The sequence below is a fragment of the Scyliorhinus canicula genome, chromosome 3 (genome assembly GCF_902713615.1).
Source record: "Scyliorhinus canicula chromosome 3, sScyCan1.1, whole genome shotgun sequence".
Taxonomy (NCBI): Eukaryota; Metazoa; Chordata; class Chondrichthyes; order Carcharhiniformes; family Scyliorhinidae; genus Scyliorhinus; species Scyliorhinus canicula.
This window is the reverse complement of record NC_052148.1, coordinates 49,135,399-49,158,469: the sequence shown is the minus strand read 5'-3', so window position 1 is coordinate 49,158,469 and position 23,071 is coordinate 49,135,399. Positions and strand designations below refer to the sequence as shown.

Sequence of the window (23,071 nt, the reverse complement as noted above, 5' to 3'; positions counted from 1 at the left end):
GACCCGACTACGTTGCAGGCCTGCACCACGCGTCAGCCAGCCCAACCCGGGGAACCGCAGTGCTACTTCTGCGGCCAGGGTCAACACCCCCGGCAGCGCTGCCCAGTCCGCACAGCGATGTGTAGCGATTGTGGGAAACAGGGGCACTTCGCTAGCGTCTGTCTGGGCCAGTCTAAGGCCCAGAATTTGAAAACACACCAGGCTCGACCCATGGACTCGCAGCCCCACAGACCCCGTAATGCGGCTGCGTGCCTGCCCGGAACGCCCCCGTCAGATGCGTCATCGGCATCGTGCGACTCGTAGGGGGCGCCATCTTGGTCGCCAGCCCCCAACACCGACCGACATGTGCGACTCATGGGGGCCGCCATCTTGGCCGCCGGCTCCTGCATCGACCAACACGTGCGACCGATGGGGGCGGCTATCTTGGTCGCCATCTTCACCACAGCCCGGCACATGTGACTCATGGGGGCCGCCATCTTGTGACTCCACCGACCACACAGACTACCCGCAGCTGGGCGCAGTCACCCTCAACCAGTCGCAGCCAAAACAGCTGAAGAACTCCATGATGGTCGTCTGGGTCAACGGGCACGAGACCTCCTGTCTTTTCGACTCCGGGAGCACGGAGAGCTTTGTCCACCACAATACGGGAAGGCGCTGCTCCCTCCATACCTACCCACCCTCCCAAACAGTCTCTCTTGCCTCCGGGTCTCATTCGGTTCAGATTCGGGGGTACTGTATCGCCAATCTCGCGATGCAGGCCGCAGAGTATGCTCGTTTTAAGCTCTACGTCCTACCCCACTTCTGAGCCCCCCTACTGCTCGGATTGGACTTTCAATGTCACCACTGAAGCCTGACCTTACAGTTCGGCGGACCCTTGCCCCCCCTCACGGTGTGCAGCCTCCCCCCTTTCGCTCTTTGCGAACCTCACTCCTGACTGTAAGCCCATCGCCACCAGGAGCAGGCGGTATAGTTCGCTAGACATGATGTTTATCAAGTCGGTGGTCCATCGACTGTTGAGTGAAGGGAGCATCGAGGCCAGCACCAGCCCCTGGAGAGCGCAAGTGGTGGTCGTCCGAACCGGGGAAAAGAATCGGACAGTTGTGAACTACAGCCAAACAATTAACCGATTCACGCAACTGGATGCGTACCCCCTCCCCCGCATAACGGAGATGGTCAACCAAATCGCGCAGTACCATGTGTTCTCAACGGTTGATCTGAAGGCGGCTAACCACCAGCTCCCAATCCGCCCGGAAGAGCGCCACTACACTGCCTTTGAAGCAGCCGGCCGACTCTTCCACTTCCTCAGAGTCCCCTTTGGTGTCACTAACGGAGTTTCGGTCTTTCAGAGAACGATGGACCGAATGGTGGACCAGTACGGTTTGCGGGCTACATACCCGTACTTGGACAATGTGACCATCTGCGGCCATGACCAGCAGGACCAACCTCCAGAGGTTCCTCCAGGCCGCCCAATCCCTCAATCTCACATACAGCAAAGAAAAGTGCACCTTCTGTACTAACCGACTAGCCATCCCCGGCTATGTCGTAGAGAACGGAGCCCTAGGGCCTGACCCCGACCGTATGCGCCCCCTCACAGAACTCCCCCCTCCCCACAGCCTCAAGGCCCTAAAACAATGCCTGGGGCTGTTCTCCTACTATGCCCAGTGGGTCCCCAACTATGCGGACAAAGCCCACCCACTTATTCAAACAACTACTTTTCCCCTGACGGATGCGGCCCGCGCTGCCTTCAGCCGCATCAAGGCCGACATCACCAAGGTTGAAATGCACACGGTAGACGAGTTAATCCCTTTTCAGGTAGAGAGCGATGCATCAGACGTTGCACTGGCCGCAACACTCACCCAGGCAGGCAGGCCAGTAGCATTCTTCTCTTGGACCCTCCACGCTTCCGAAATTCGACACCCCTTGGTCGAGAAGGAAGCACAAGCCACAGTGAAAGCCGTGCGGCACTGGAGGCACTACCTAGCCAGTAGGAGGTTCACCCTCGTCAGCGACCAGTCGCCTTCATGTTTGACAACGCACAACGGGGCAAAATAAAAAATGACAAAATCTTGAGGTGGGGGATCGAACTCTCCACCTACAATTACGATATCAAGTATCGTCCTGGGAAACTCAACGAGCCCCCAGGTGCCCTGTCCCGCGGCACATGCGCAGTCTGCAAGATGACCGATTCGGGCTATCCACAACGACCTCTGCCACCCGGGGGTCACCCGGCTTACCCACTTCATTAAGGCCCGCAATCTGCCCTTCTCCTCCGAGGAGGTCAAGGCAATGACCAGGGACTGCCAAGTCTGCGCGGAGTACAAACCGCACTTCTATCGGCCAGATAAAGCTCACCTGGTAAAGGCCTTGTGGTGAATGTATAGTACTAGTAATTCACCAGTGTATTAGTATCATGTTCTGCCATTTTATTACAGCTATGTTATGTTGTTGACCTTGCGGGCTCCACCTATGGGCCATTGTGTGGCTTCACCCACAGGGGGATATGTTGGGGCATGTACGGGCTCTGCCCATGTCTCCTCCCCATGAAAGGAAGTATAAAGAGCAATTGACCTGTAGGCGGTCCACAGTATTGTACTAGTCACAGGCAGGTTCTGTTCTAAGCTGATTAAAACTTTGGTTTGCTTCTACTCGTGTCTTTGAGTGAATTGATGGTTGCATCAGGCCTCCCGGCCCTTTGAGCGCCTAAGCATTGACTTCAAAGGGCCCTTCCCCCTCCATCAACCGTAATATATACTCCCTCACCATCATCGATGAGTACTCCCGCCTCCCCTTCGCTGTCCCCTGCCCCGACATGACCTCAGCCACCGTTATGAAGGCACTGCACAGCATCTTCACCCTGTTCGTTTCCCTGCCTACGTCCACAGCGACCGGGGCACATCGTTCATGAGCGATAAGCTACGTCAGTACCTGCTCAACAAAGGCATTACCTCGAACAGGACTACGAGCTATAACCCGCAGGGAAACAGGCAGGTGGAGAAGGAGAATGCGACAGTATGGAAGGCCGTTCTTCTGGCCTTCAGGTCTAGATGTCTGCCGATCCCCCCACTGGCAGGAGGTCCTCCCCGACGCCCTCCACTCCATCAGATTGTTTCTCTGCACAGCCACGAACGAGACCCCACACGATTGTTTATTTATCTTCCCCAGGAAGTCTATCCCCGGGGTCACTCTTCCATCTTGGCTGAAAACTCCGGGACCAGTCCTTCTCCGGAGGCACATGAGGAGCCATAAGACCGACCCCCTGGTCGAGAGGGTCCAGTGTAAACACTGACGAAAAATATCCATTTAATGCTTCCCCTATCTCCTCTGATTCCACACACAACTTTCCACTACTATCCTTGATTGGCCCTAATCTTACTCTAGTCATTCTTTTGTTCCTGATATACCTATAGAAAGCCTTAGGGTTTTCCTTGATCCTATCCGCCAACGACTTTTCGTGTCCTCTCCTCGCTCTTCTTAACTCTCCCTTTAGGTCCTTCCTGGCTAACTTGTAACTCTCAAGTGCCCTAACTGAGCCTTCATGTCTGATCCTAACATAAGCCTTCTTCGCCCTCTTGACAAGTGCTTCAACTTCCTTAGTAAACCACGGTTCCCTTGCTCGACAACCTCCTCCCTGCCTGACCGGTACATACTTATCAAGGACACGCAGTAGCTGTTCCTTGAAAAAGCTCCACATTTCGATTGTACCCATCCCCTGCAGTTTCCTTCCCCATCCTATACATCCTAAATCTTGCCGAATAGCATCATAATTGCCTTTCCCCCAGCTATAATTCTTGCCTTGCGGTATATACCTATCCCTGCCCATTGCTAAAGTAAACATAACCGAGTTGTGATCACTATCACCAAAGTGCTCACCTACATCTAAATCTAACACCTGGCCGGGTTCATTACCCAGTACCAAATCCAATGTGGCCTCGCCCCTTGTTGGCCTGTCTACATACTGTGTCAGAAAACCCTCCTGCACACACTGTACAAAAACTGACCCATCTATAGTACTTGAACTATAGTATTTCCAGTCAATATTTGGAAAGTTAAAGTCCCCCATAACAACTACCCTGTTACTCTCGCTCCTGTCAAGAATCATCTTTGTAATCCTTTCCTCTACATCTCTGGAACTATTCGGAGGTCTATAGACAACTCCCAACAGGGTGACCTCTCCTCTCCTGATCCTAACCTCAGCCCATACTACCTCAGTAGACGAGTCCTCAAACGTCCTTTCTACCGCCGTAATACTTTCCTTGATTAACAATGCCACACCCCCCCCCTCTTTTACCATCTTCTCTGTTCTTACAGAAACATCTAAATCCTGGAACCTGCAACAACCATTCCTGTCCCTGCTCTACCCATGTCTCCGAAATCGCCACAACATCGAGATCCCAGGTACCAACCCATGCTGCAAACTCACCCACCTTATTCCGGATGCTCCTGGCGTTGAAGTAGACACACTTCAAACCAGCGTCTTGCTTGCCGGTGCCCTCTTTCGAACTTTTAACCCTATCCCTGACCTCACTACTCTCAACATCCTGTACACTGGGACTACAATTTAGGTTCCCATCCCCCTGCTGAATTAGTTTAAACCCCCCGAAGAGCACTAGCAAATCTCCCCCCAAGGATATTGGTACCCCTCTGGTTCAGGTGAAGACCATCCTGTTTGTAGAGGTCTCGCCTACCCCAGAATGAGCCCCAATTATCCCCCAATTTCTGTTACAAAACTTTTTGAAAATATCAAAGCATATTTCCTGGAGATATTCTGGATGGTCAGTGCATATTGCCTTTTTAGTCTGGGCCTTAGTCCAGCCAAACCCATTCATCACCGTCTTGTGTCTGAGTGAAAGAATGGATCCCATTCAGATGGAATGTCTTTGGTTCCCACATTCGTTGATACGTATATGATAAAATCCATTTCTTCTTGGATGCTATTAATATTTACAAGATTCATTACACGTCAAACATGCATCCTGTGAGGTTTTGCCCAGTCCAGCCCTTATGACTTTTGAACTGTAGTACGCATAAGATGATACCTTTTCTCTCATTAAACCTTTGCCCCAAGATTTATTGGACCTCTTGACCTTTGAATATGCCAGTCTGCAGCACTCAGTCATGGCCAATATTGTACTGGAAGACCAACAAGTTTCTGACAGACTCGTAATTGTTATTGATGTTTGTTTGTTTGTTATTTGTTTGTATAATGACTGTTCTTTGGGGCCATCAGCTCTATTGAATTCCCAGTTTCTTCAATTGGATTGTCTGATGGCCACTGGTTTGTCTTTGTCCAACTGTCTTTGCACAGTATCGACTTGGTTTCAGTATTGACATGTTTTTAAGATTAACCCCTTACAGTACAGTTTACCTCCTGGTAGGTTGAGGTTTGGCCTGTTTGTTTGCAGTGTTTATGTCCATGGAGATTTTGGGCTTCCATTTGGAGGGAATTCCAATCCTACAATTCCCACATCCAGGTTTTGATTACACATCACACTTCCAGAGACTTCAGTGCAATTGACACTTGGAGTATAGTGTTCAATTCTGGTCGCCACACTACCAGAACATGTGGAGGCTTTAGAGAGGGTGCAGAAGAAATTTACCAGGATGTTGCCTGGTATGGAGGGCATTAGCTATGAGGGGAGGTTGAAAAAAACTTGTTTTTTCTCACTGGAACGAAGAAGGTTGAGGGGCGACCTAATAGAGGTCTACAAAATTATGAGGGACATAGACAGAGTGGATAATCAGAGACTTTTTCCAAGGGTAGAGGGGTCAATTACTAGGGGGCATAAGTTTAAGGTGCGAGGGGCAAGGTTTGGAGGAGATGTGCGAGGCAAGTTTTTTTTACACGGAGGGTAGTGGGTGCCTGGAACTCGCTGCCGGAGGAGGTGGTGGAAGCAGGGACGATAGTGACATTTAAGGGGCATCTTGACAAATACATGTATAGGATGGGAATAGCGGGATACGGACTCCGAAAGTGTAGAAGATTTTAGTTTAGACGGGCAGCATGGTTGGCACAGGCTTGGAGGGAAGAAGAGCCTGTTCCTGTGCTGTACTTTTCTTTGTTCTTTGTTCTAATTCCTGCTCAAAAAAAAAACATTAACCACAACTGTTTCATGTCACTCAGCCAATTTCACATCCATATTGCTAATGTCTCTTTTATTCCGTGAGCTACATTTCCCACAAGTCTGTTGTATGGCACTGTATCAAATGCCTTTTGGAAGTCCATATATATCTCATCAACAGCATTACCCTCATCAACCCTCTCTGTTAGCTCTTCAAGAAACTCCAGAAAAAAACATCCCCCCACCTCGTTCTCCTGGTTGGAGGTGTGGGAGTGGCACTCTGGTATGCTCTGGCAGCACTACATCCCTGTTCCAAACCCATGACCTCTACCTCCTAGAAGGACAAGAGCTGCAGCCACATGGGAGCACCACCATTTGCAGGTTCTCCTCCAAGCTACCCAGCAGTCTGACTTAGAACCATAAAAAAAAGGAATTCCTTTCACACAGCACTGTGGATCTACCGACACCACATGCACTGCAATGGTTCAAGAAGGCAACTCACCACCCAACTTGTCAATGGAAATTAAGGTAACAAATTCTGGCTTGCTAGTGAAGCTCATATACTATGAACAAATTTGAATAAAGACCAGAAGCTGAGAATTCTGTGGTGAATAACTCACCTCCTGACTACCCAACGCATCTCCACAATCCCCATGGCATTGAGTGCGATGGAACACGCTCCACCTGTCTCCAGTGCAACTCCAAAACTCCAGGGCAAAGCAGCCTACTTGATCGGCACCCTATTCACCAAGTTAAACATTCGCTGCCTCCTCCAGAGGCTCAGTGGGCAGAACATTACCAACCAGCAGGCGGTGGGAACAGAGGTGTACAGGCCGGTATAATAGTGGGAAGCCCTGCACAATCCTGCTGCTGGGGAAGTTTCCTAGCAGTGGGCTGTGAGGCAGATCAGTGGACTGCTCCAAGGAGACAGATAACTGTTTTAGCAATTCAGGTTTCAAATAAGGGCCATTTTACAGGGTCACCAACACTTTGCTGACAGTGGGATAGCCCTCCCACTGTGTGGGGCAGCCACCAGTTTCCTGGAGGTGACCTCCCTGCAGCAGGCCCAGAGGCTATCAGAGACTGAGTCTCCAGGCCCCATAGAGGGACCTGCAGGCAGGAAAGGCACCAACGATCCCCTGAGGGTTTTACCCTCCGATTGGAAAAGCCTTCCCCCTTGGCCATCCTGAATTTTAATTTGCACTTGCCTCTATAAGCGAGTCTCCACTTGCAGGCACCCTCAAGGTCACCACTGGCAACAGTGCCCACCTCTCCCGAGCGAATACAGAGGTTTTAGACTAACCAGCCCTCAGATTGGGCTAGCAGCATCAGGAGCCCACCACCATTCTGAATCGGATGGTGGGCTTGCAAAAAGCCAATTAGGAGGCCCCTGGCAGTAGATTTTTGTATTTCATCCTGATGTCAGGGTTCCTCCTGCGGTAAAATGTACCAAGCATGTGTGCAGTGTGTATCATTTACAAGGTGCACCCAAAGTCTCCCTCGACAGCACGTACCAAACCAGTGACCTCTTCCACCTAGAAGGACAGGGGCATCAGGTGTATGGGAACAACACCACCTTCAAATTCCACTCCAAGTCTATGAAGTCAGATATCATCTTGACTGAGAAATAGATGGCCGGAATTCTCCGACAGTTGGGATTTTCTTTTCCCACCGTTAACGAACCCCCACCCACAGGTTTCCTGGCAGCGTGGGGCGGCTTCAATGTGAAATCCTATTGACAAGCGGCGGGAGGATATAATCCTGCCGCCAGCGAACAGTGTGTGGCTGAGAAAAATGCGACTGGGGTACCGGAGAATCCCGCCCTACATCTGTTCCTTCGTCATCACGGAATCAAAGACCTGGGACCTCCTACTTAGTAGCACTGTGGGAATACCCACACCACAAGGGATTGTAGGCAGTTAAAAAACAGTTCACCACCACCTTCTCAACTGTTTTAAAGAATGGCAAGAAATGCTGGCCATGCCAGAAACATCCGTATCTCATGAATTAATGAATGTTTAAAAATGATTGTGCAACTTCGAATCGACTATAAGCCATTGAGGGAGAATCCTTGTTGTTTTCAAATCCACTGTCAGTGTTCCTTAGACTAAAATTAACTTAAATTTCTAGGATGAGGTCGCTGAGCATGCATCTTGCTCACATGTTCTGTGACCACACATTCTCGAATTGTGGATCATAGAAGGAGAAACAAGCCCCAAGATGGGTGGACATTTGCTTCAGTCAGCAAAGAGGTGGTGATGACTCATAGCCACTACAATGCAGGATAACTCTTTCACATCCATATTCACCTGTCACTTGACACTGAAATATGTAACACTGCTCTACAAGTAGGGATACTTGTGTTTATAGACTCATTAATGTTTTCTCACAATATCACATAACAAAATATACAACTAAAAGAAAAAGAATTAAAGGGCACAATCTACCGACCACGTCAAGCCAGAATGGGAGCGCAACATGGCTGGTAGACACCGGTTAAAGCTTCCCGCGGGCTTCCTGACAGCCACGACATCCCGCAGGATCTACCCAAGTCCCACGAGACGTTGGGATCAGGAACCCACCCACAATGGGTGGGATCAAGCTGCGCTCGCGTAAGTAGGCCTTAAACCTTCTTGAAGCCTACTTACCCGGTGTCTACTAGCTGTCCGGGACCTACCAGCCTCCCCAGGGAGGCCGCAGCCAGGTGCCATTCAGTATTCATCCAAACAAACGTGGACCAGGTGGACAGCATGCGGGGGTGGCCGGAGATAGTGCAGGGTGGCCCCCTGGCCCTCCCCGTCAAACGCAGGCACCTTGGCACTGCCAGGCTGGCACCTTGGCATCGCCACCCTGGCACTGCCAAGGTGCACAGGCCGCAGTGCCAAATTGACAGAAGCACTGGCAGGGGGACAGTGCACGGGTGCCTAGGTGCCAGGGCGGCACTGCCAAGGATCACGGCCCGAGCGGGAGGCCATGCCCATGAAAGGAGGGTGGTATGAACATTGGGAGTGTGCAGGGCAGATAAGAAAGGGCCTCTGGGAGATTGGGGGCTGAAGGTGTGGCCCTGGAAGGGGAGGTCCCATAAGGGGGTATCCCCCCCCCCCCCCAAGAACCCCATCATTGGATGTCCTCACTTGAGGGTGCGTGGGGTAATGGCCATGTGTGTGTGGGGTGTGTGGGGTAATGGCCATGTGTGTGTGAGGTGTGTGGGGTAATGGCCATGTGTGTGTGGGGTGTGTGGGGTAATGGCCATGTGTGTGTGGGGTGTGTGGGGTAATGGCCATGTGTGTGTGGGGTGTGTGGGGTAATGGCCATGTGTGTGTGGGGTGTGTGGGGTAATGGCCATGTGTGTGTGGGGTGTGTGGGGTAATGGCCATGTGTGTGTGGGGTGTGTGGGGTAATGGCCATGTGTGTGTGGGGTGTGTGGGGTAATGGCCATGTGTGTGTGGGGTGTGGGGGGTAATGGCCATGTGTGTGTGGGGTGTGTGGGGTAATGGCCATGTGTGTGTGGGGTGTGTGGGGTAATGACCATGTGTGTGTGGGGTGTGTGGGGTAATGGCCATGTGTGTGTGGGGTAATGGCCATGTGTGTGTGGGGTGCGTGGGGTAATGGCCATGTGTGTGGGGTGTGTGGGGGTAATGGCCATGTGTGTGTGGGGTAATGGCCATGTGTGTGTGGGGTGTGTGGGGTAATGGCCATGTGTGTGTGGGGTGTGTGGGATAATGGCCATGTGTGTGTGGGGTGTGTGGGGTAATGGCCATGTCTGTGTGGGGTGTGTGGGGTAATGGCCATGTGTGTGTGGGGTGTGTGGGGTAATGGCCATGTGTGTGTGGGGTGTGTGGGGTAATGGCCATGTGTGTGTGGGGTGTGTGGGGTAATGGCCATGTGTGTGTGGGGTAATGGCCATGTGTGTGTGGGGTGCGTGGGGTAATGGCCATGTGTGTGGGGTGTGTGGGGTAATGGCCATGTGTGTGTGGGGTAATGGCCATGTGTGTGTGGGGTGTGTGGGGTAATGGCCATGTGTGTGTGGGGTGTGTGGGATAATGGCCATGTGTGTGTGGGGTGTGTGGGGTAATGGCCATGTCTGTGTGGGGTGTGTGGGGTAATGGCCATGTGTGTGTGGGGTGTGTGGGGTAATGGCCATGTGTGTGTGGGGTGTGTGGGGTAATGGCCATGTGTGTGTGGGGTGTGTGGGGTAATGGCCATGTGTGTGTGGGGTGTGTGGGGTAATGGCCATGTGTGTGTGGGGTAATGGCCATGTGTGTGTGGGGTAATGGCCATGTGTGTGTGAGGTAATGGCCATGTGTGTGTGGGGTGTGTGGGGGAACCAACAAGCTCACTTAGGGATCGGCACACCTTTCACAATGGCGGTCCAATCTCTTGAGTTCAGCTCCACAGTGTTGAAAAAAATTCAAAGTGTGAGCTAAACTGGTGAGAAACACCCCAGGGCCCAAAAAAAGTGACTAACGGTGGGATTTACCAACCACCCCGCTACGGCTTCAAATCCCTTTGTGGCAGATGTTGGAATCAGAATTCAATAAAAACAAATCCAGAATGAAAAGTCTAAAAATGACCATGAAACAATTGTTGATTTGTCATAAAAACCCAGCATGTTCACTAATGTCCTTTAAGGCAGGAAATCTGGCCTACACATGACAACAGGTCCATAGCAATGCCCCCTCCAAAGCCCTCTGAAATAATAATAATAATAAAAAGCCTCCAACTGTTCACTCTATCTATACCCCTAATAATTTTATAAACATCTATCAGGTCGCCCCTCAGCCTCCATCTCTCTAGAGAGAACAATCCCAGTTTACTCGATCTCTCTTTACAGATAATACCCTCCAGACTAGGCAACATCTGGGTAAACATTTTCTGTACTCTCTCCAAAGCCTCCACATCCTTCTGGTAGTGCAATGACCAGAATTGGACACAGTATTCCAAATCTGGCCTAACCAGCGTTCTATATAATTGTAACATAATTTTCGAGCTTTTATACTTGATACCCTGTCCTATGAAGGCAAGCCTGCCATATGCTTTCTTTACCACCATTTCCACCTGTGCTGCCACTTTTAAGGAACTGTGGACCTGCACACCCAGATCTCTATGCTCCTGATGGTTCTGCCATTTATTTTATAGCTCCCACCTGAATTGCATCTATCAAAAATGCATCACCTCGCATTTGTCTGGGTTAAATTCCATCTGACATTTCTCTGCCCAATTTTGCAGCCTATCTATATCTTGTTGTATTCTCTGACAATCTTCATCACTATCCGCAACTTCTGCAATCTTAGTATCATCCGCAAACTTGCTAATCAGACCCGCTACATTTTCTTCCAAATCATTTCTATGTATTACAAAGAGCAGAGGTCCCAGAACTGATCCCTGCGGAACACCACTAGTTACAGACCTCCATTCAGAAATACATCCTTCCACTGCTACCCTCTGTCTTCTGTGGCCAAGACAATTCTGGATCCATTCAGCTAGTTCACCTCTGACCCCATGTGATCTAATCTTTTGCACCAGCCTACCATGAGGGACCTTATCAAATGCTTTACTAAAGTCCATGTAGACAACATCAATAATGACCAAGTCTTTACAGTACATTATATAAATGCCTGCCATCTGCAGTAAAATCCTTCCACTGACCCTCTCACGGTAAACTTGATCTTCTCGAGACGCAAAAACCCCCATCAAGTCACCCAGCCACGCCGAGGCGCTTGGCGGTGTAGTCGACCTTTAGCCTAAGAGGATCCATCTCCTTGCCACAAATGGGGCAAAGGCCAGGACGTCTGCCCTCACCTCTGTCCAGAGTTCCGGAACATCCAAAGCCCCAAAATCGGCACTAGTGGGCAAGGTTCCAACACAATGCCCAGGATTGCCGACATAGTATCAAAAAAGCCCGCCAGCTTTGAGCACATACATGTGTGCGTGGTGCGCTGGCCCCCTTGAACACCGATCACATCTATCCTCCATCCCATTGAAGTACCGACTCATTCTGGCCTTCGTGGGGTGTGCTCGAAACACTACCTTCAGCTGATTCAGCCTCACACAGGGCGAGGTCACGTTCATCCTCCTCAGTGCCTCGCCCCAAACCTCCTCCTCCAAAATCGGCCCCAGCTCCTCTACCCACTTTGCCATCACACCCTCAACTCGGCATGTCTCCTCCCCCACTAACCGCAGGTAAATGCCCGATGTACTGGCCACCTCCGACCCTGAGCAAGATAAAATCTGTTTGAGCAAGGTAGAAGGTTGCTTCACCGGGAAGGCTGGTAAATACCTTTTAACCCAGCTACGCACCTGGAGTTACCTTAAACTATCAGCATCCGTTAGTCCATATTACCCCTTCAGTTTCCCAAGGCTAGCGAACCGACCCTCTATAAATAAATCTCCCAACTTCTCCAACCCCTTCTCCTTCCACTCCCTAACCCTCACCCTAAACCAGCCTAGCAGACTCAAATAACTGGTTTGCACAGATGGGAACTAGCCTCGAGGCAGCCTTCAAATTGAAATGTTGACGGAGCTGTCTCCAAATATTTAACATGGCTACTACACCGGGTTAATCGAGTGTTTTGTCTGCCAGGAGTGGTGCGGTTGCGATGAACGTATTGTATTGACCATTCACCATGTATGTTACTGTATCACGATGTTGCCCATGTGGGCTCCACCTATGGACCATTGTAAGATATTACCTGGAATGTATCATGTTGGTGCCTTTGTGGTCTCCGCCCCTGCCTCCACCCCTTATGGGGAGGTATAAAGAGCAGTAGCCCTGTAGGCGGCTCTCAGTAGCAGAGCAGTCGCAGGCAGGCACTGTTCTAGTCGATTAAAGCCACAGTTTACATCCACTCTCTATTTCGCATGAATTGATGGTCGCATCAATTTATTCAACTATAACACCGAAATGGAATCGGCCCTCAAGCCGTGGAAGCGAAAGGGATTTTTCGCATTGGCTCCGCTGTATCGAGGCCTACCTCGCCGCCTCCTCCTCGCCTTTAATCTCCAACGACCAGAAGCTGAGCCTCCTCCACGCCCGGGTGAGCCATCGAATCTCTGTACAACTCGAGGAAGCGTCCACCTACGCAGATGCCCTCGCGATGCTGAAGCGCTTATACGTAAGGCCAGTGAATGAGGTGTATGCGCGGCAACTCCTCACTACTCGCCGCCAACGCCCCGGGGAATTGCTGGAGGAGTATCTACGCGACCTCAAAGTCCTTGCGTGAAGTTGCAACTACCAGGCTGTTACGGCCACTCAACATATGGACCTTGCCGTCCGGGACGCCTACGTGGCTGGAGTCAGGTCCAACTACGTGAGACAGCGCCTACTTGAGAAAGGAGACCACGACCTGGAAGAGACGGTAAAGCTAGCCTCCTCCCTAGAAGTAGCATTCCAAAGCCTCAACGCGTTCCCGTCTGATCATGCGACCCCCTCGTGGACCCCCGACCAGAGAGTCCCGCGGCTGCCCGCCCAACACGGGGGCTACCCTGCTATTTCTGCGGCCAGCATCAGCACCCCAGGCAGCGCTGCCCGGCTTGGAATGTGAATTGCAACAACTGCGGTAAGAAGGGACATTTCGCTAAAGTTTGCCTGGACAGGTCCAAATCCTCAAAATCGCAGGCCCGACTCTCAGACTCACAGGCCCGCAGACCCCGCAGTGTGGCTGCGTTGTGTTGTCCATGGGGGCAGCCATCTTCAAGCCCACACAAAGTGTGCAACTCACGGGGGCCGCCATCTTGGCCATCCTAGCCCACGCGGCGCACCACATGCGACTCATGGGGGCCACCATCTTGGACGCAATCTTCCTCACCGCCCGACATGTGCGACCGACGGGGGCCGCAATCTTGGCCGCCATCTGCAACGCCGCACGACAAGTGCGACTGACGAGGGCAGCCATTTTGGGACCACCCCAGCACCTCCGACCGCGCCTGCTACCGTCAACTTAGCGCAGTCACCCTGGACTAGTCGCGACCCAAACACCTCCGGAGCTCCATGATGACCGTCCGGGTAAATGGATACAAAACTCCTTGCCTGTTCGACTCCGGGAGCACGGAAAGCTTCATTCATCCAGACATTGTAAGGCGCTGCTCACTCCCAATCTTTCCTGCACATCAAACCGTCTCCCTCGCTTCCGGGTCGCACATCAGCGGTTACCAATGCCCCCTGGCTTGCCCCCCTCACAGACTCTGCTTCCACCCAGACCCACAGCTCTTCCGAACCCCTGCACAACTCTAGCACTTTTTCAGCACTGGCCACTCAATAGTAATATTGAAAGTTTGGCAAGGCCAAGCCCCTGCTTATCTCTCTCTCTCTGGAGCACTGTCCGCCTGATCCTCGGGCCCTTACCCGGGCAAATAAATCCAGTGACAAGCCGGTCGGTCTTCCTGAAAAACATCCTGGGCAGGAACACAAGGAGGCACTGAAATAAAAATAAAACTGTTGGCAAGATATTCACCTTAACCAATTGCACTCAGCCCACTGGGGATAGTGGGAGACTGTCCCATCTTTGCAGGTCTGTCTTAACATTCCCAACCAGATTTGTGTACTTCAATCTCCAGAGTTTCCCCCAGTGCCTGCCTATCTGGAATCCCAAATACCGAAAATGGCATCCTGCTAGCCGGAATGGCAACCCTCCAAGCTCCCTCTCCGCCCAACCTCCAAGTATTGGCTCTTTTCTATATTTAGCCAGAAAAGGCCCCAAAAAGCTGCAAGATTCCCATACTGTTTCCCACTAATGCCTCCGGATCCCTAACATATAACAGCAAATAGGCGGCATGGTGGCAGTTGTAAATTCTATGGAAAGAATACTCTCTTAGGTATTTTAAAATCAGGGGCGGGATTCTCCAACCCCCAGGGCCGGCGTCAATCCCGCTGCCGCCGTGTCCCGAATTCTCCACCCCCCCGAGATTCGGCAGGGGCGGGAATCGCGACACGCCGGTTGGCGGGCCCCCCGCGCCGGCAGGCGGGCCCTCCTCAGCGATTCTCCGGCCCGCGATGGGCCGAAGTCCCGCCGCTGACAGGCCTCTCCCGCCGGCGTGGATTAAACCACCTACCTGATTGGCGGGATTGGCGGGCGCGGGCGGGCTCCGGGGTCCTGCGGGGGGCTCGGGCAGATCTGACTCCGGGACTCACCGATCGGAGGGCGGGCCTGTGCATGCGCCGGTATGATGTCAGCAGCCGCTGACGCTCCGGCGCATGCGCGGTCTTACCCCGGCCGGTAAAGTCCTTTCGGCCCCGGTTGGCTTGGCGCCAAAGGCCGTTCACGCCAGCCGGCAGAGTGGGAACCACTCCGGCGCGGGCCTAGCCCCTCAAGGTGAGGGCTTGGCCGCTAAAGGTGTGGAGAATTCCGCACTTTTGGGGCAGCCCGACGCCGGAGTGGTTCACGCCACTCCGACACACCGGGACCCCCCTGCCCCGTCGGATAGGGGAGAATCCCGGCCAAGAGGTGGAATGCCTGATGATTTTTCTCATTGCAGGCTACGTGTGCTGATGATCATAGCCTCGCTTTGAATAGATAGTAAGATTATGAGGCAGCATAGTGCACTTTGCTCAGTAGAACGATAGGTCAAGGATTTGTGCCCATTATGCTGTAGTCAATTAGAGATTTCTAATCTGCTGTTACATGATACTTTCCAGTAAGGAAAGGGCAGTTTCCTCAAGACGCTTGCGATAAGAAAGATCTATCAGCTGAAGATAGCATATGATACAGTGCTATCATAGTGGAAAAGGAATAAAGACAAATACCACAAACGGCCTATAGCTTCCTGGTTTCCCAGCATCGCATTTAGGTGACGACCCAAATAATGCGCTCGGGCAGCCCTCCAGGAAGTACCCACATAAGGATTCACCTGGCAATTGGTCATAAAATGCTAACTTCCTCTGTACAATTGTGTTGGGCTGGGAGCCATCCAACAGTAAGCGATTTAAATTGCTAATGATGGACAGCTGTGACAGTTTTACCCTGATAGTTATTCTGAAAGAGTTAGAGGGAAAAAAAATCACTTCTAACTCCAGAGTAACTATTTAAATCCCACACCCAGGCGCAGGGACACCCTGCACGCACACACACGCATGACCCCCCCCCCCCCCCCCCTACAAGGGTGGTATTTCGTCAACCCTGATTCGTACCTCACCTGCAGCCTCCCCCGGTCCAATTCCCCCCTCTTGAACTGACAACCCCTTCCCTCCATTATCTGACCCACTTACCTGTTAATTGTCCCTTTAAATATCTCCTTTACGGCAGCTAGTGTCATTAAAAAGGCATGTTTCCTACCTCTCTGTGCCTCACAATTTACTCCACAGGTTTGATCGGGTGGAGTGGCGATACCTGTTTGAGGTCCTGGGAAGGTTTGGGTTTGGGTCGAAGTTTGTGGCATTGATGTGCCTGTATGTGGCACCGAGGGCATGTGTGCGGACCAATGACATGAGTTCACGGAACTTTGAACTACACAGGGGAACAAGGCAGGGGTGCCCCCTGTCACCACTGCCGTTTGCGCTGGCTCTAGAGCCTCTGGCAGTGGCCCTTAGGGGGTCGGCAGAGTGGCAAGGGATTATGAAGGGAAGTTTGGGGCATTCTCGGGATATAAGTTAAGTTAAAAGGGAAAAGTGAAGTGTTCCTGGTGAATGAGTTGAGACAGCGAGCCTGTTTAGGGCGGATGCCATTTAAGGAGGCTTCAGACAGGTTGGATACCTGGGGATTCAGGTAGCGAGGGAACGGGCGATGCTTCACAAATGGAATTTAACAAATTGGTGGAGGAGGCTAGTGAGGATCTCAAGAGTTGGGATACGCTGCACTTGAATTTGGCAGGGAGGGTCAAGTGGTGAAGATGAATATTCTGCCGAGGTTCCTGTTCATATTCCAGACATTCATGATCTTTGTACCAAAGGCCTTCTTTTGGACACTGGACACAATTATTTCAGATTTTGTACGGGCAGGGAATGTGCCAAGGGTTAAGAGGACCCTGTTACAGAGGCAGAGGTTGGCTTTGCCGAACCTCTTTCATTACTATTGGGCGGCGAACATGGAGAAGTTGAGGCGATGGTGGGAAGGAGAGGGGGTAGAATGGGTTAGGGTGGAGGAGGAATCCTGTAGGAGGTCCAGTTTAAGGGCTATGGCGACAGGCAGATACTCAGGGAGCCCGCTGGTGCAGTCCACGGTGAAGATCTGGAACCAGCTGAGGAGGGACTTTAGGACAGAGGGGATGTCGATGTTAACGCCATTGTGTGAAAAGCACGGTTTTGAGCGGGGGGGGGAACAGTTGGCACGTACAGGAAATGGAGAGAGGTGGGGCTGGTTAAGGTGAGGGATTTGTATCTGGAAGAAGGGTTTGTCAGTATAGATTAATTGAAGGAGAGGGTAGAGCACCCGAGAGGAAGTGAGTTTAGATACCTGCAGGTAAGGAACTTCACACGGAAGATTTGAAAGAGGTCCCCAGGTTGCCGAGGTACACCCTGTTGGAATGACTGCTGGTCCTGGATGTGGAAGGGGAGGGCAGGATCGGAGACATATACAGGTAGCTGGGAGAGCAGGGAGGTGAGCAGGTGGGGAAGATTAAGGAGCAGTGGGAGGGGGAGCTGGGTGGGAAGATAAACTGGGCAGTCTGGAATGAGGCGCTACGAAAGGTAAATACGACCTTCTCCTGCGCAAGGATGAGCCTGATACAGTTCAAGGGCGTGCACAGGATACACATGATGCGGGCAAGAATAAGTGGGTTCTTTCAGGGGATGGCAGGCGGGTGTGAGAGGTATGGGCGGGGGCCAGCAAACCACACACATGTTCTGGGGCTGTGAAAAAATGGAGAGATTATGGGCGGGAGAGTTTGCGGCGCTAGCAAGGATAGTGGGAGAGGAGGTTGAACCGGACACTTTTGGTGGCGATTTTTGGGATATCGGAGAAGCCGGATCTGATGGAGGGGAGAAAGGCCGAGGTTGTGACCTCCGCCGATCTGATTGCCTGACGACGAATCTCATTAGAGTGTCAGTCAGCAGCGCCATCTGGGGTAGTGGCCTGGCTGGGTGACTGTCTTCGGCTGGAAACGATCAAAGACCAGTTAAGGGGTTCAGCGGAGGGTTTTGAGGCAAGGTGGGGAATGTTTGTGACCGTGTTTGAGGAGTTGTTCGTCGTGGGGGGTTGAGCCGCGAAAAAGGGGAAAAATTTGTACAAACTATATAGTCGCGTGTTGGGAAGCTTGTTTCCGAATTGTTTGTGTTGTAACTTTTCATATACGTTCGGAATAAAATACACTAAAAAAAAATAAAATACAAAAATGTCCCAATTGCAAGAAACAGCAATCGAGCAGATATTGCCAGATGCTAACTTCCCTGGAAAAGTTGTCAAATTCTACTCAACTCTTTATTTTATACTTCTCAGAATGTTCCAATCGTTTACATTATTCCAGTTATACGTTTTGTTTGCACGCCCAGCAAGTCTGAACAAAGTATAAAGAACAAAGAAAAGTACAGCACAGGAACAGGCCCTTCGGCCCTCCAAGCCTGCACCGACCATGCTGCCTGTCTAAACTAAAATCTTAAAGAACAAAAATCTTAAAGAATCTGATGACATGATTTTACATATTAGCATATCGAAGTCTTAACATGCTTTAAAAGGGGCTGATTTAGCACAGTGCGCTAAACAGCTGGCTTTTAATGCAGAACAAGGCAGCAGTGTGGGTTCAATTCCCGTACGGGCCTCCCCGAACAGGCGCCGGAATGTGGCGACGTGGGACTTTTCACACTAACTTCACTAAAGCCTACTTGTGACAATAAGCTATTATTATTATTAAATGTTTTAATTCTAATTTTAATTCAAATTATCCTGAAACAAAACAATTTGTTACATCGCATACAATCACTTTTGCCAGAAAATTATGATGCTTCGCTGGAAAAGACAAGGTATTTTGTGAGATACCTTATGGCAGGGGTGGGCAAACTACGGCCCGCGGGCCGCATGCGGCCCGCCAAAGGTATTTCTGCGGCCCACCAAGTCATTAAAAAAAAAAATTTTTTTTTTAAAAATATTTTTTTTTTAAGGTTAATGGGGGGGGGGGGGGGGGGGGGCTGTTGGGTTACTTACTGGTATAGGGTGGATACGTGGGCTTGAGTAGGGTGATCATTGCTCGGCACAACGTCGAGGGCCGAAGGGCCTGTTCTGTGCTGTACTGTTCTATGTTCTATATGAGGCGCCCAGAATCATAACCGGGTGAAGTAATTATTTTACTTAATATACTATGCGGCCCTTTGTGAATTGTGAATTTCTGAATGTGGCCCTTGCACGGAAAAGTTTGCCCACCCCTGCCTTATGGCAACATTGTCCCTTCAAGTCAACTTCCTGGGTGTTACCATTGACCAGAAACAGAACTGGACTAGCAATATAAATACTGTGCCCACAGTATTGTACAGTATTGAGTAACTCACCTCCTGACTCCCCAAAGCCTGTCCACCATCTTCAAGGCACAACTCAGGAGTGTAATGGAACATTCTCCACTTGCCTGGATGAGTACAACTCTAACAACACTCAAGCAGCTCTTTTGATTGCTCCTCCTTCCATAAACCTTTAATCCCTTCACCACCAGCAAACAGTGGCAGCCGTGTGTACCATCTACAAGATGCACGGTAGCAACTCGCCTTAGGGAGCACCTTCCAAACCTATGACCGTACCATCCCGAAGGATAAGGCCAGCAGATACCGAGGAAGACCAGCACCTGGAGTTTCCGTTTTGGAACTATATCGCTATTCTTTCACTGCCTTTGGGTCGAAATCCTGGAACTTCCTCCCTAACAGCCCTGTGGGTCTACCTATACCACAGGGACTCCAGCGGTTCAAGAAGGCAGCTCACCACCACCTTCTCAAGACCGACTAGGGATGGGCAATAAATGATGACCTAGACAGCGATTCCCACATCCTGTAAATTAACTTTTTAAAAGTGCTAATTTAGTGAACACCGCTCTTATTTTAAAGTCATACTGGCTTCCATTAATAGCTGGACAAGAATATCACACTGCAACTGTGGTATTCCGTTCACATTTGTGCATTTTATCTTCTATTTGCCCAAACAACAGTCAGTTTGGTTCCCACTGTTTTATTTCTAAAAATATTTCCTTCTGTGCTCAACATAGACAATGGCTGGAGAATGACTGAACACTTCCTCCTTCCCACCCCTTCTCTCCCTACCTTGCCCACACATCCGCTCCTTGCCCTCACAGCTGACTTTAGTTGGGGGTGTAGTTCTATAGGTGAAGGTAGCCTTCTGTTCTCTTGCCCAAGTGTTCATTTAACATTAGTCAGTGCGTGGGAAAAACATAGGAGCCAGATCCTGAATTAATTTTCTTTCGATAGGCATACATGGAAACTCTAGCAGGAGTTATTGGGGGGGGGGGGGGGGGGGGGGGGGGCGTGGTGGATGGATTGCCAGGCTTCATGAGGCTTGGTATAATACTCGGTTGTATCCCACTAAGCCACTGGAATAACATTTTTCACTATAATTATTGATTTAGCCAGTTGAAGATAAGAGAAAGAAGATGAAGGTTTCCTATCCTCCAGATACCCTTTCTCCGTATAAGAGTGCATTGTCACCAGCTCCTCCAAGTCTCAGATGGTCCAAATGGGATCTATAATCGAATTAAAGTATGTTCTGATATGGGCAGTGGTAAATTCTATGGAAAGGATACTCTCTTAAGAATCATTTCTTAATACAGAGTGCAGAATATAATTCATACTAATCATTATGTCATACCTCTCCCAGTTCGCCATCTGGCTCCGACTTGCTTCCATCAACAGTATGTCATCGATTTCATCTTCGATCCTGAAAGGGTGCTGTGATATTGGTTCATCTTGCGGGCAAGAATAAGGGCTCATAAAGAGATGTGCTAGGCCTTCCTCAGCAGTTAATCGATCTATAGAGTTAAATGTCAGTATCTTTTCCAGGAAATCGATGGCTGTGGAAAGCAGATAATATTGGTTACTTTTGCAAACATTGTAATTGGCTGTCTCAACACAATCTCTCTCTCAGTTTCTACACGGATAAAAGTGACAAACATGACTCATCTGAACTCCAAGCAAGTAACGTTTACTCAGTTTTTAAGTCTACCTTGACTGGTTGAGTAAAAGTGCTCCAGGTTATGCGTTTGCAGCTCAGCAGAGACGCTCAGTGGTGGATATTATGTATGATTTGTCTCGATCTGTGTGGATCCCTCCATTATGCACAAGATTATTTTTTTTAAAGAAATAGGGAATAAAGGAAAAATATACCTTTCTAGAAATAATTCACATTCATAAAACAGCATTGGTGTCTTTAGGACAACTAGTGAAGTCTTTCAGGATTTTCTAGCCCCCTGCGCCGTGCTTTCTGGGGGTGGAAAGTGGAAGCGACTTGCCATTGGCTGCCGGTAGGATCTTCCTGTCCTGCCAAAGTCTACAGTGTTTTGCATGGCTCCTGGAGAACCCACCGCAGCGGGTTGAGGGTGGGAAAATGGAGCTGAGGTTAAGGATCAACATGATCTTATTTAATTGGGAAACAAGCCCTAAGGGTCATATCGGCTACTCCGGCTCCTAATCCTTATGTTCTAGTCCAACAGCAGCCTAATGAAGTTCCCTTTCAATCACTTCCCTGCTTCTGTGTTCCCCACCTGTCAATTAAAAATCACAAATTCCAGTTGTCTTTTGTATGTCCTTTCAACTTGTGCTGGCATCTTTAACAACTGGTCTATCTGTTCATATTAACAGTGCTTGCATGGCCACCTCCAGTGTAGCTCTATTCTTCCCAGCTGGTCCCCCTACTCTCGATGCCACCTGTGCAACTTTCAACCATTATACTCTGAAACCTCCCAACTTTGTCACCTCCCTCTGTTCAGGAAATCTTCTTTTCCATCTTGCCTTTAAGTCTCCCAGTGACCTTTTGCTCCCCACTTCTGCATTTTACCTCCCCAATGTTAAGATGTGTGTGAGGGACACTTTAGAATTCAAAGTTGTTATTGTTCATTCCGTTGCCAGGTTATATTTTTATTTATTTATTATTATTTTTTTTAAAATTTAGAGTACCAAACTATTTTTTTCTAATTAAGGGGCAATTTAGCATGGCCAATTCACCTACTCTGCACATCTTTGGGTTGTGGGGGTGAGACCCACGTAGACACAGGGAGAATGTGCAAACTCCACACGGACAGTGCGAATCGACAGAATCGAACCCGGGTCCTCGGTGCCATGAGGCAGCTGTGTTAACCACTGCACCATTGCCAGGTCATATTGAACATATTTAAATACCAACTCATTCTTTTTATTTTTTTCTCTCCCTTTCCTCCCTATGGAGCATCATGAGGTGAACCTTGTTTACTTATTTTTCAGTCCAGGTTGCTGACCTGATATTAAATATCATTACCTTTGAACAGCTCGGTAACGAGAAGTGTTTTGTTTTATTTAGATCTTTCATGAGTACAGTCATTAATTTATGATTAATCGGAATAGCTGTTTACTAGCGATGGTGAAAGAGGAGATAATGCCCATTTAGGTTACTAATGTGATTTATTTCTCTGATATTAAATTAATTCATGCTGTCGCACAGTTCCTACGATAACAAAAGACTGTAAATTATAACTTGTCAGTCTGGAGGCTCATTAAGTCAAGGGGAACACATGTTGAATTGAATTTTATGCCCCCCAGGAGCATGCTAGGAGGCGGTAGGGATGGGAATGTAGAATCAGGTGCTATGTGCCTAACATAAACTCACTGCCATTGGTATTTGTGGTGATATAACCACTGTAGATATATGTACTTGCAGTAGGGGGATGTATGGCTGTACCTGTAATACAGGTTCCTCCAGTAAGCCCCTGCCGGCTAGCTCCGCCCACAGGGAGCTTGTGTGTAAATATGCGTGTGAGTCACTGAGATCCTATTCTACAGCTGCCGCCGGAGGAATAGCATCACACAGCAATAAAGCCTCGATTGCACATGTCTCGAGTCTTTGTCTGCAATTGTTAGTGCCACAACTTATTGCTGTGTGATTTTCCGTTCACCATGGACA

At 49.9% G+C, this 23,071-nt stretch overlaps 1 protein-coding gene across 1 annotated transcript in view; it reads right to left on the bottom strand.

Moving 5' to 3' along the window:
* Positions 1-23,071, bottom strand: part of LOC119962645 (mitogen-activated protein kinase 4-like) — a 159,589-nt gene that overhangs the window by 11,765 nt on the left and 124,753 nt on the right. The window contains exon 5 of the mRNA XM_038790514.1: positions 20,789-20,990. Coding sequence (XP_038646442.1) covers positions 20,789-20,990 — 202 coding nt within the window. The remainder of the gene's footprint in view (positions 1-20,788; positions 20,991-23,071) is intronic.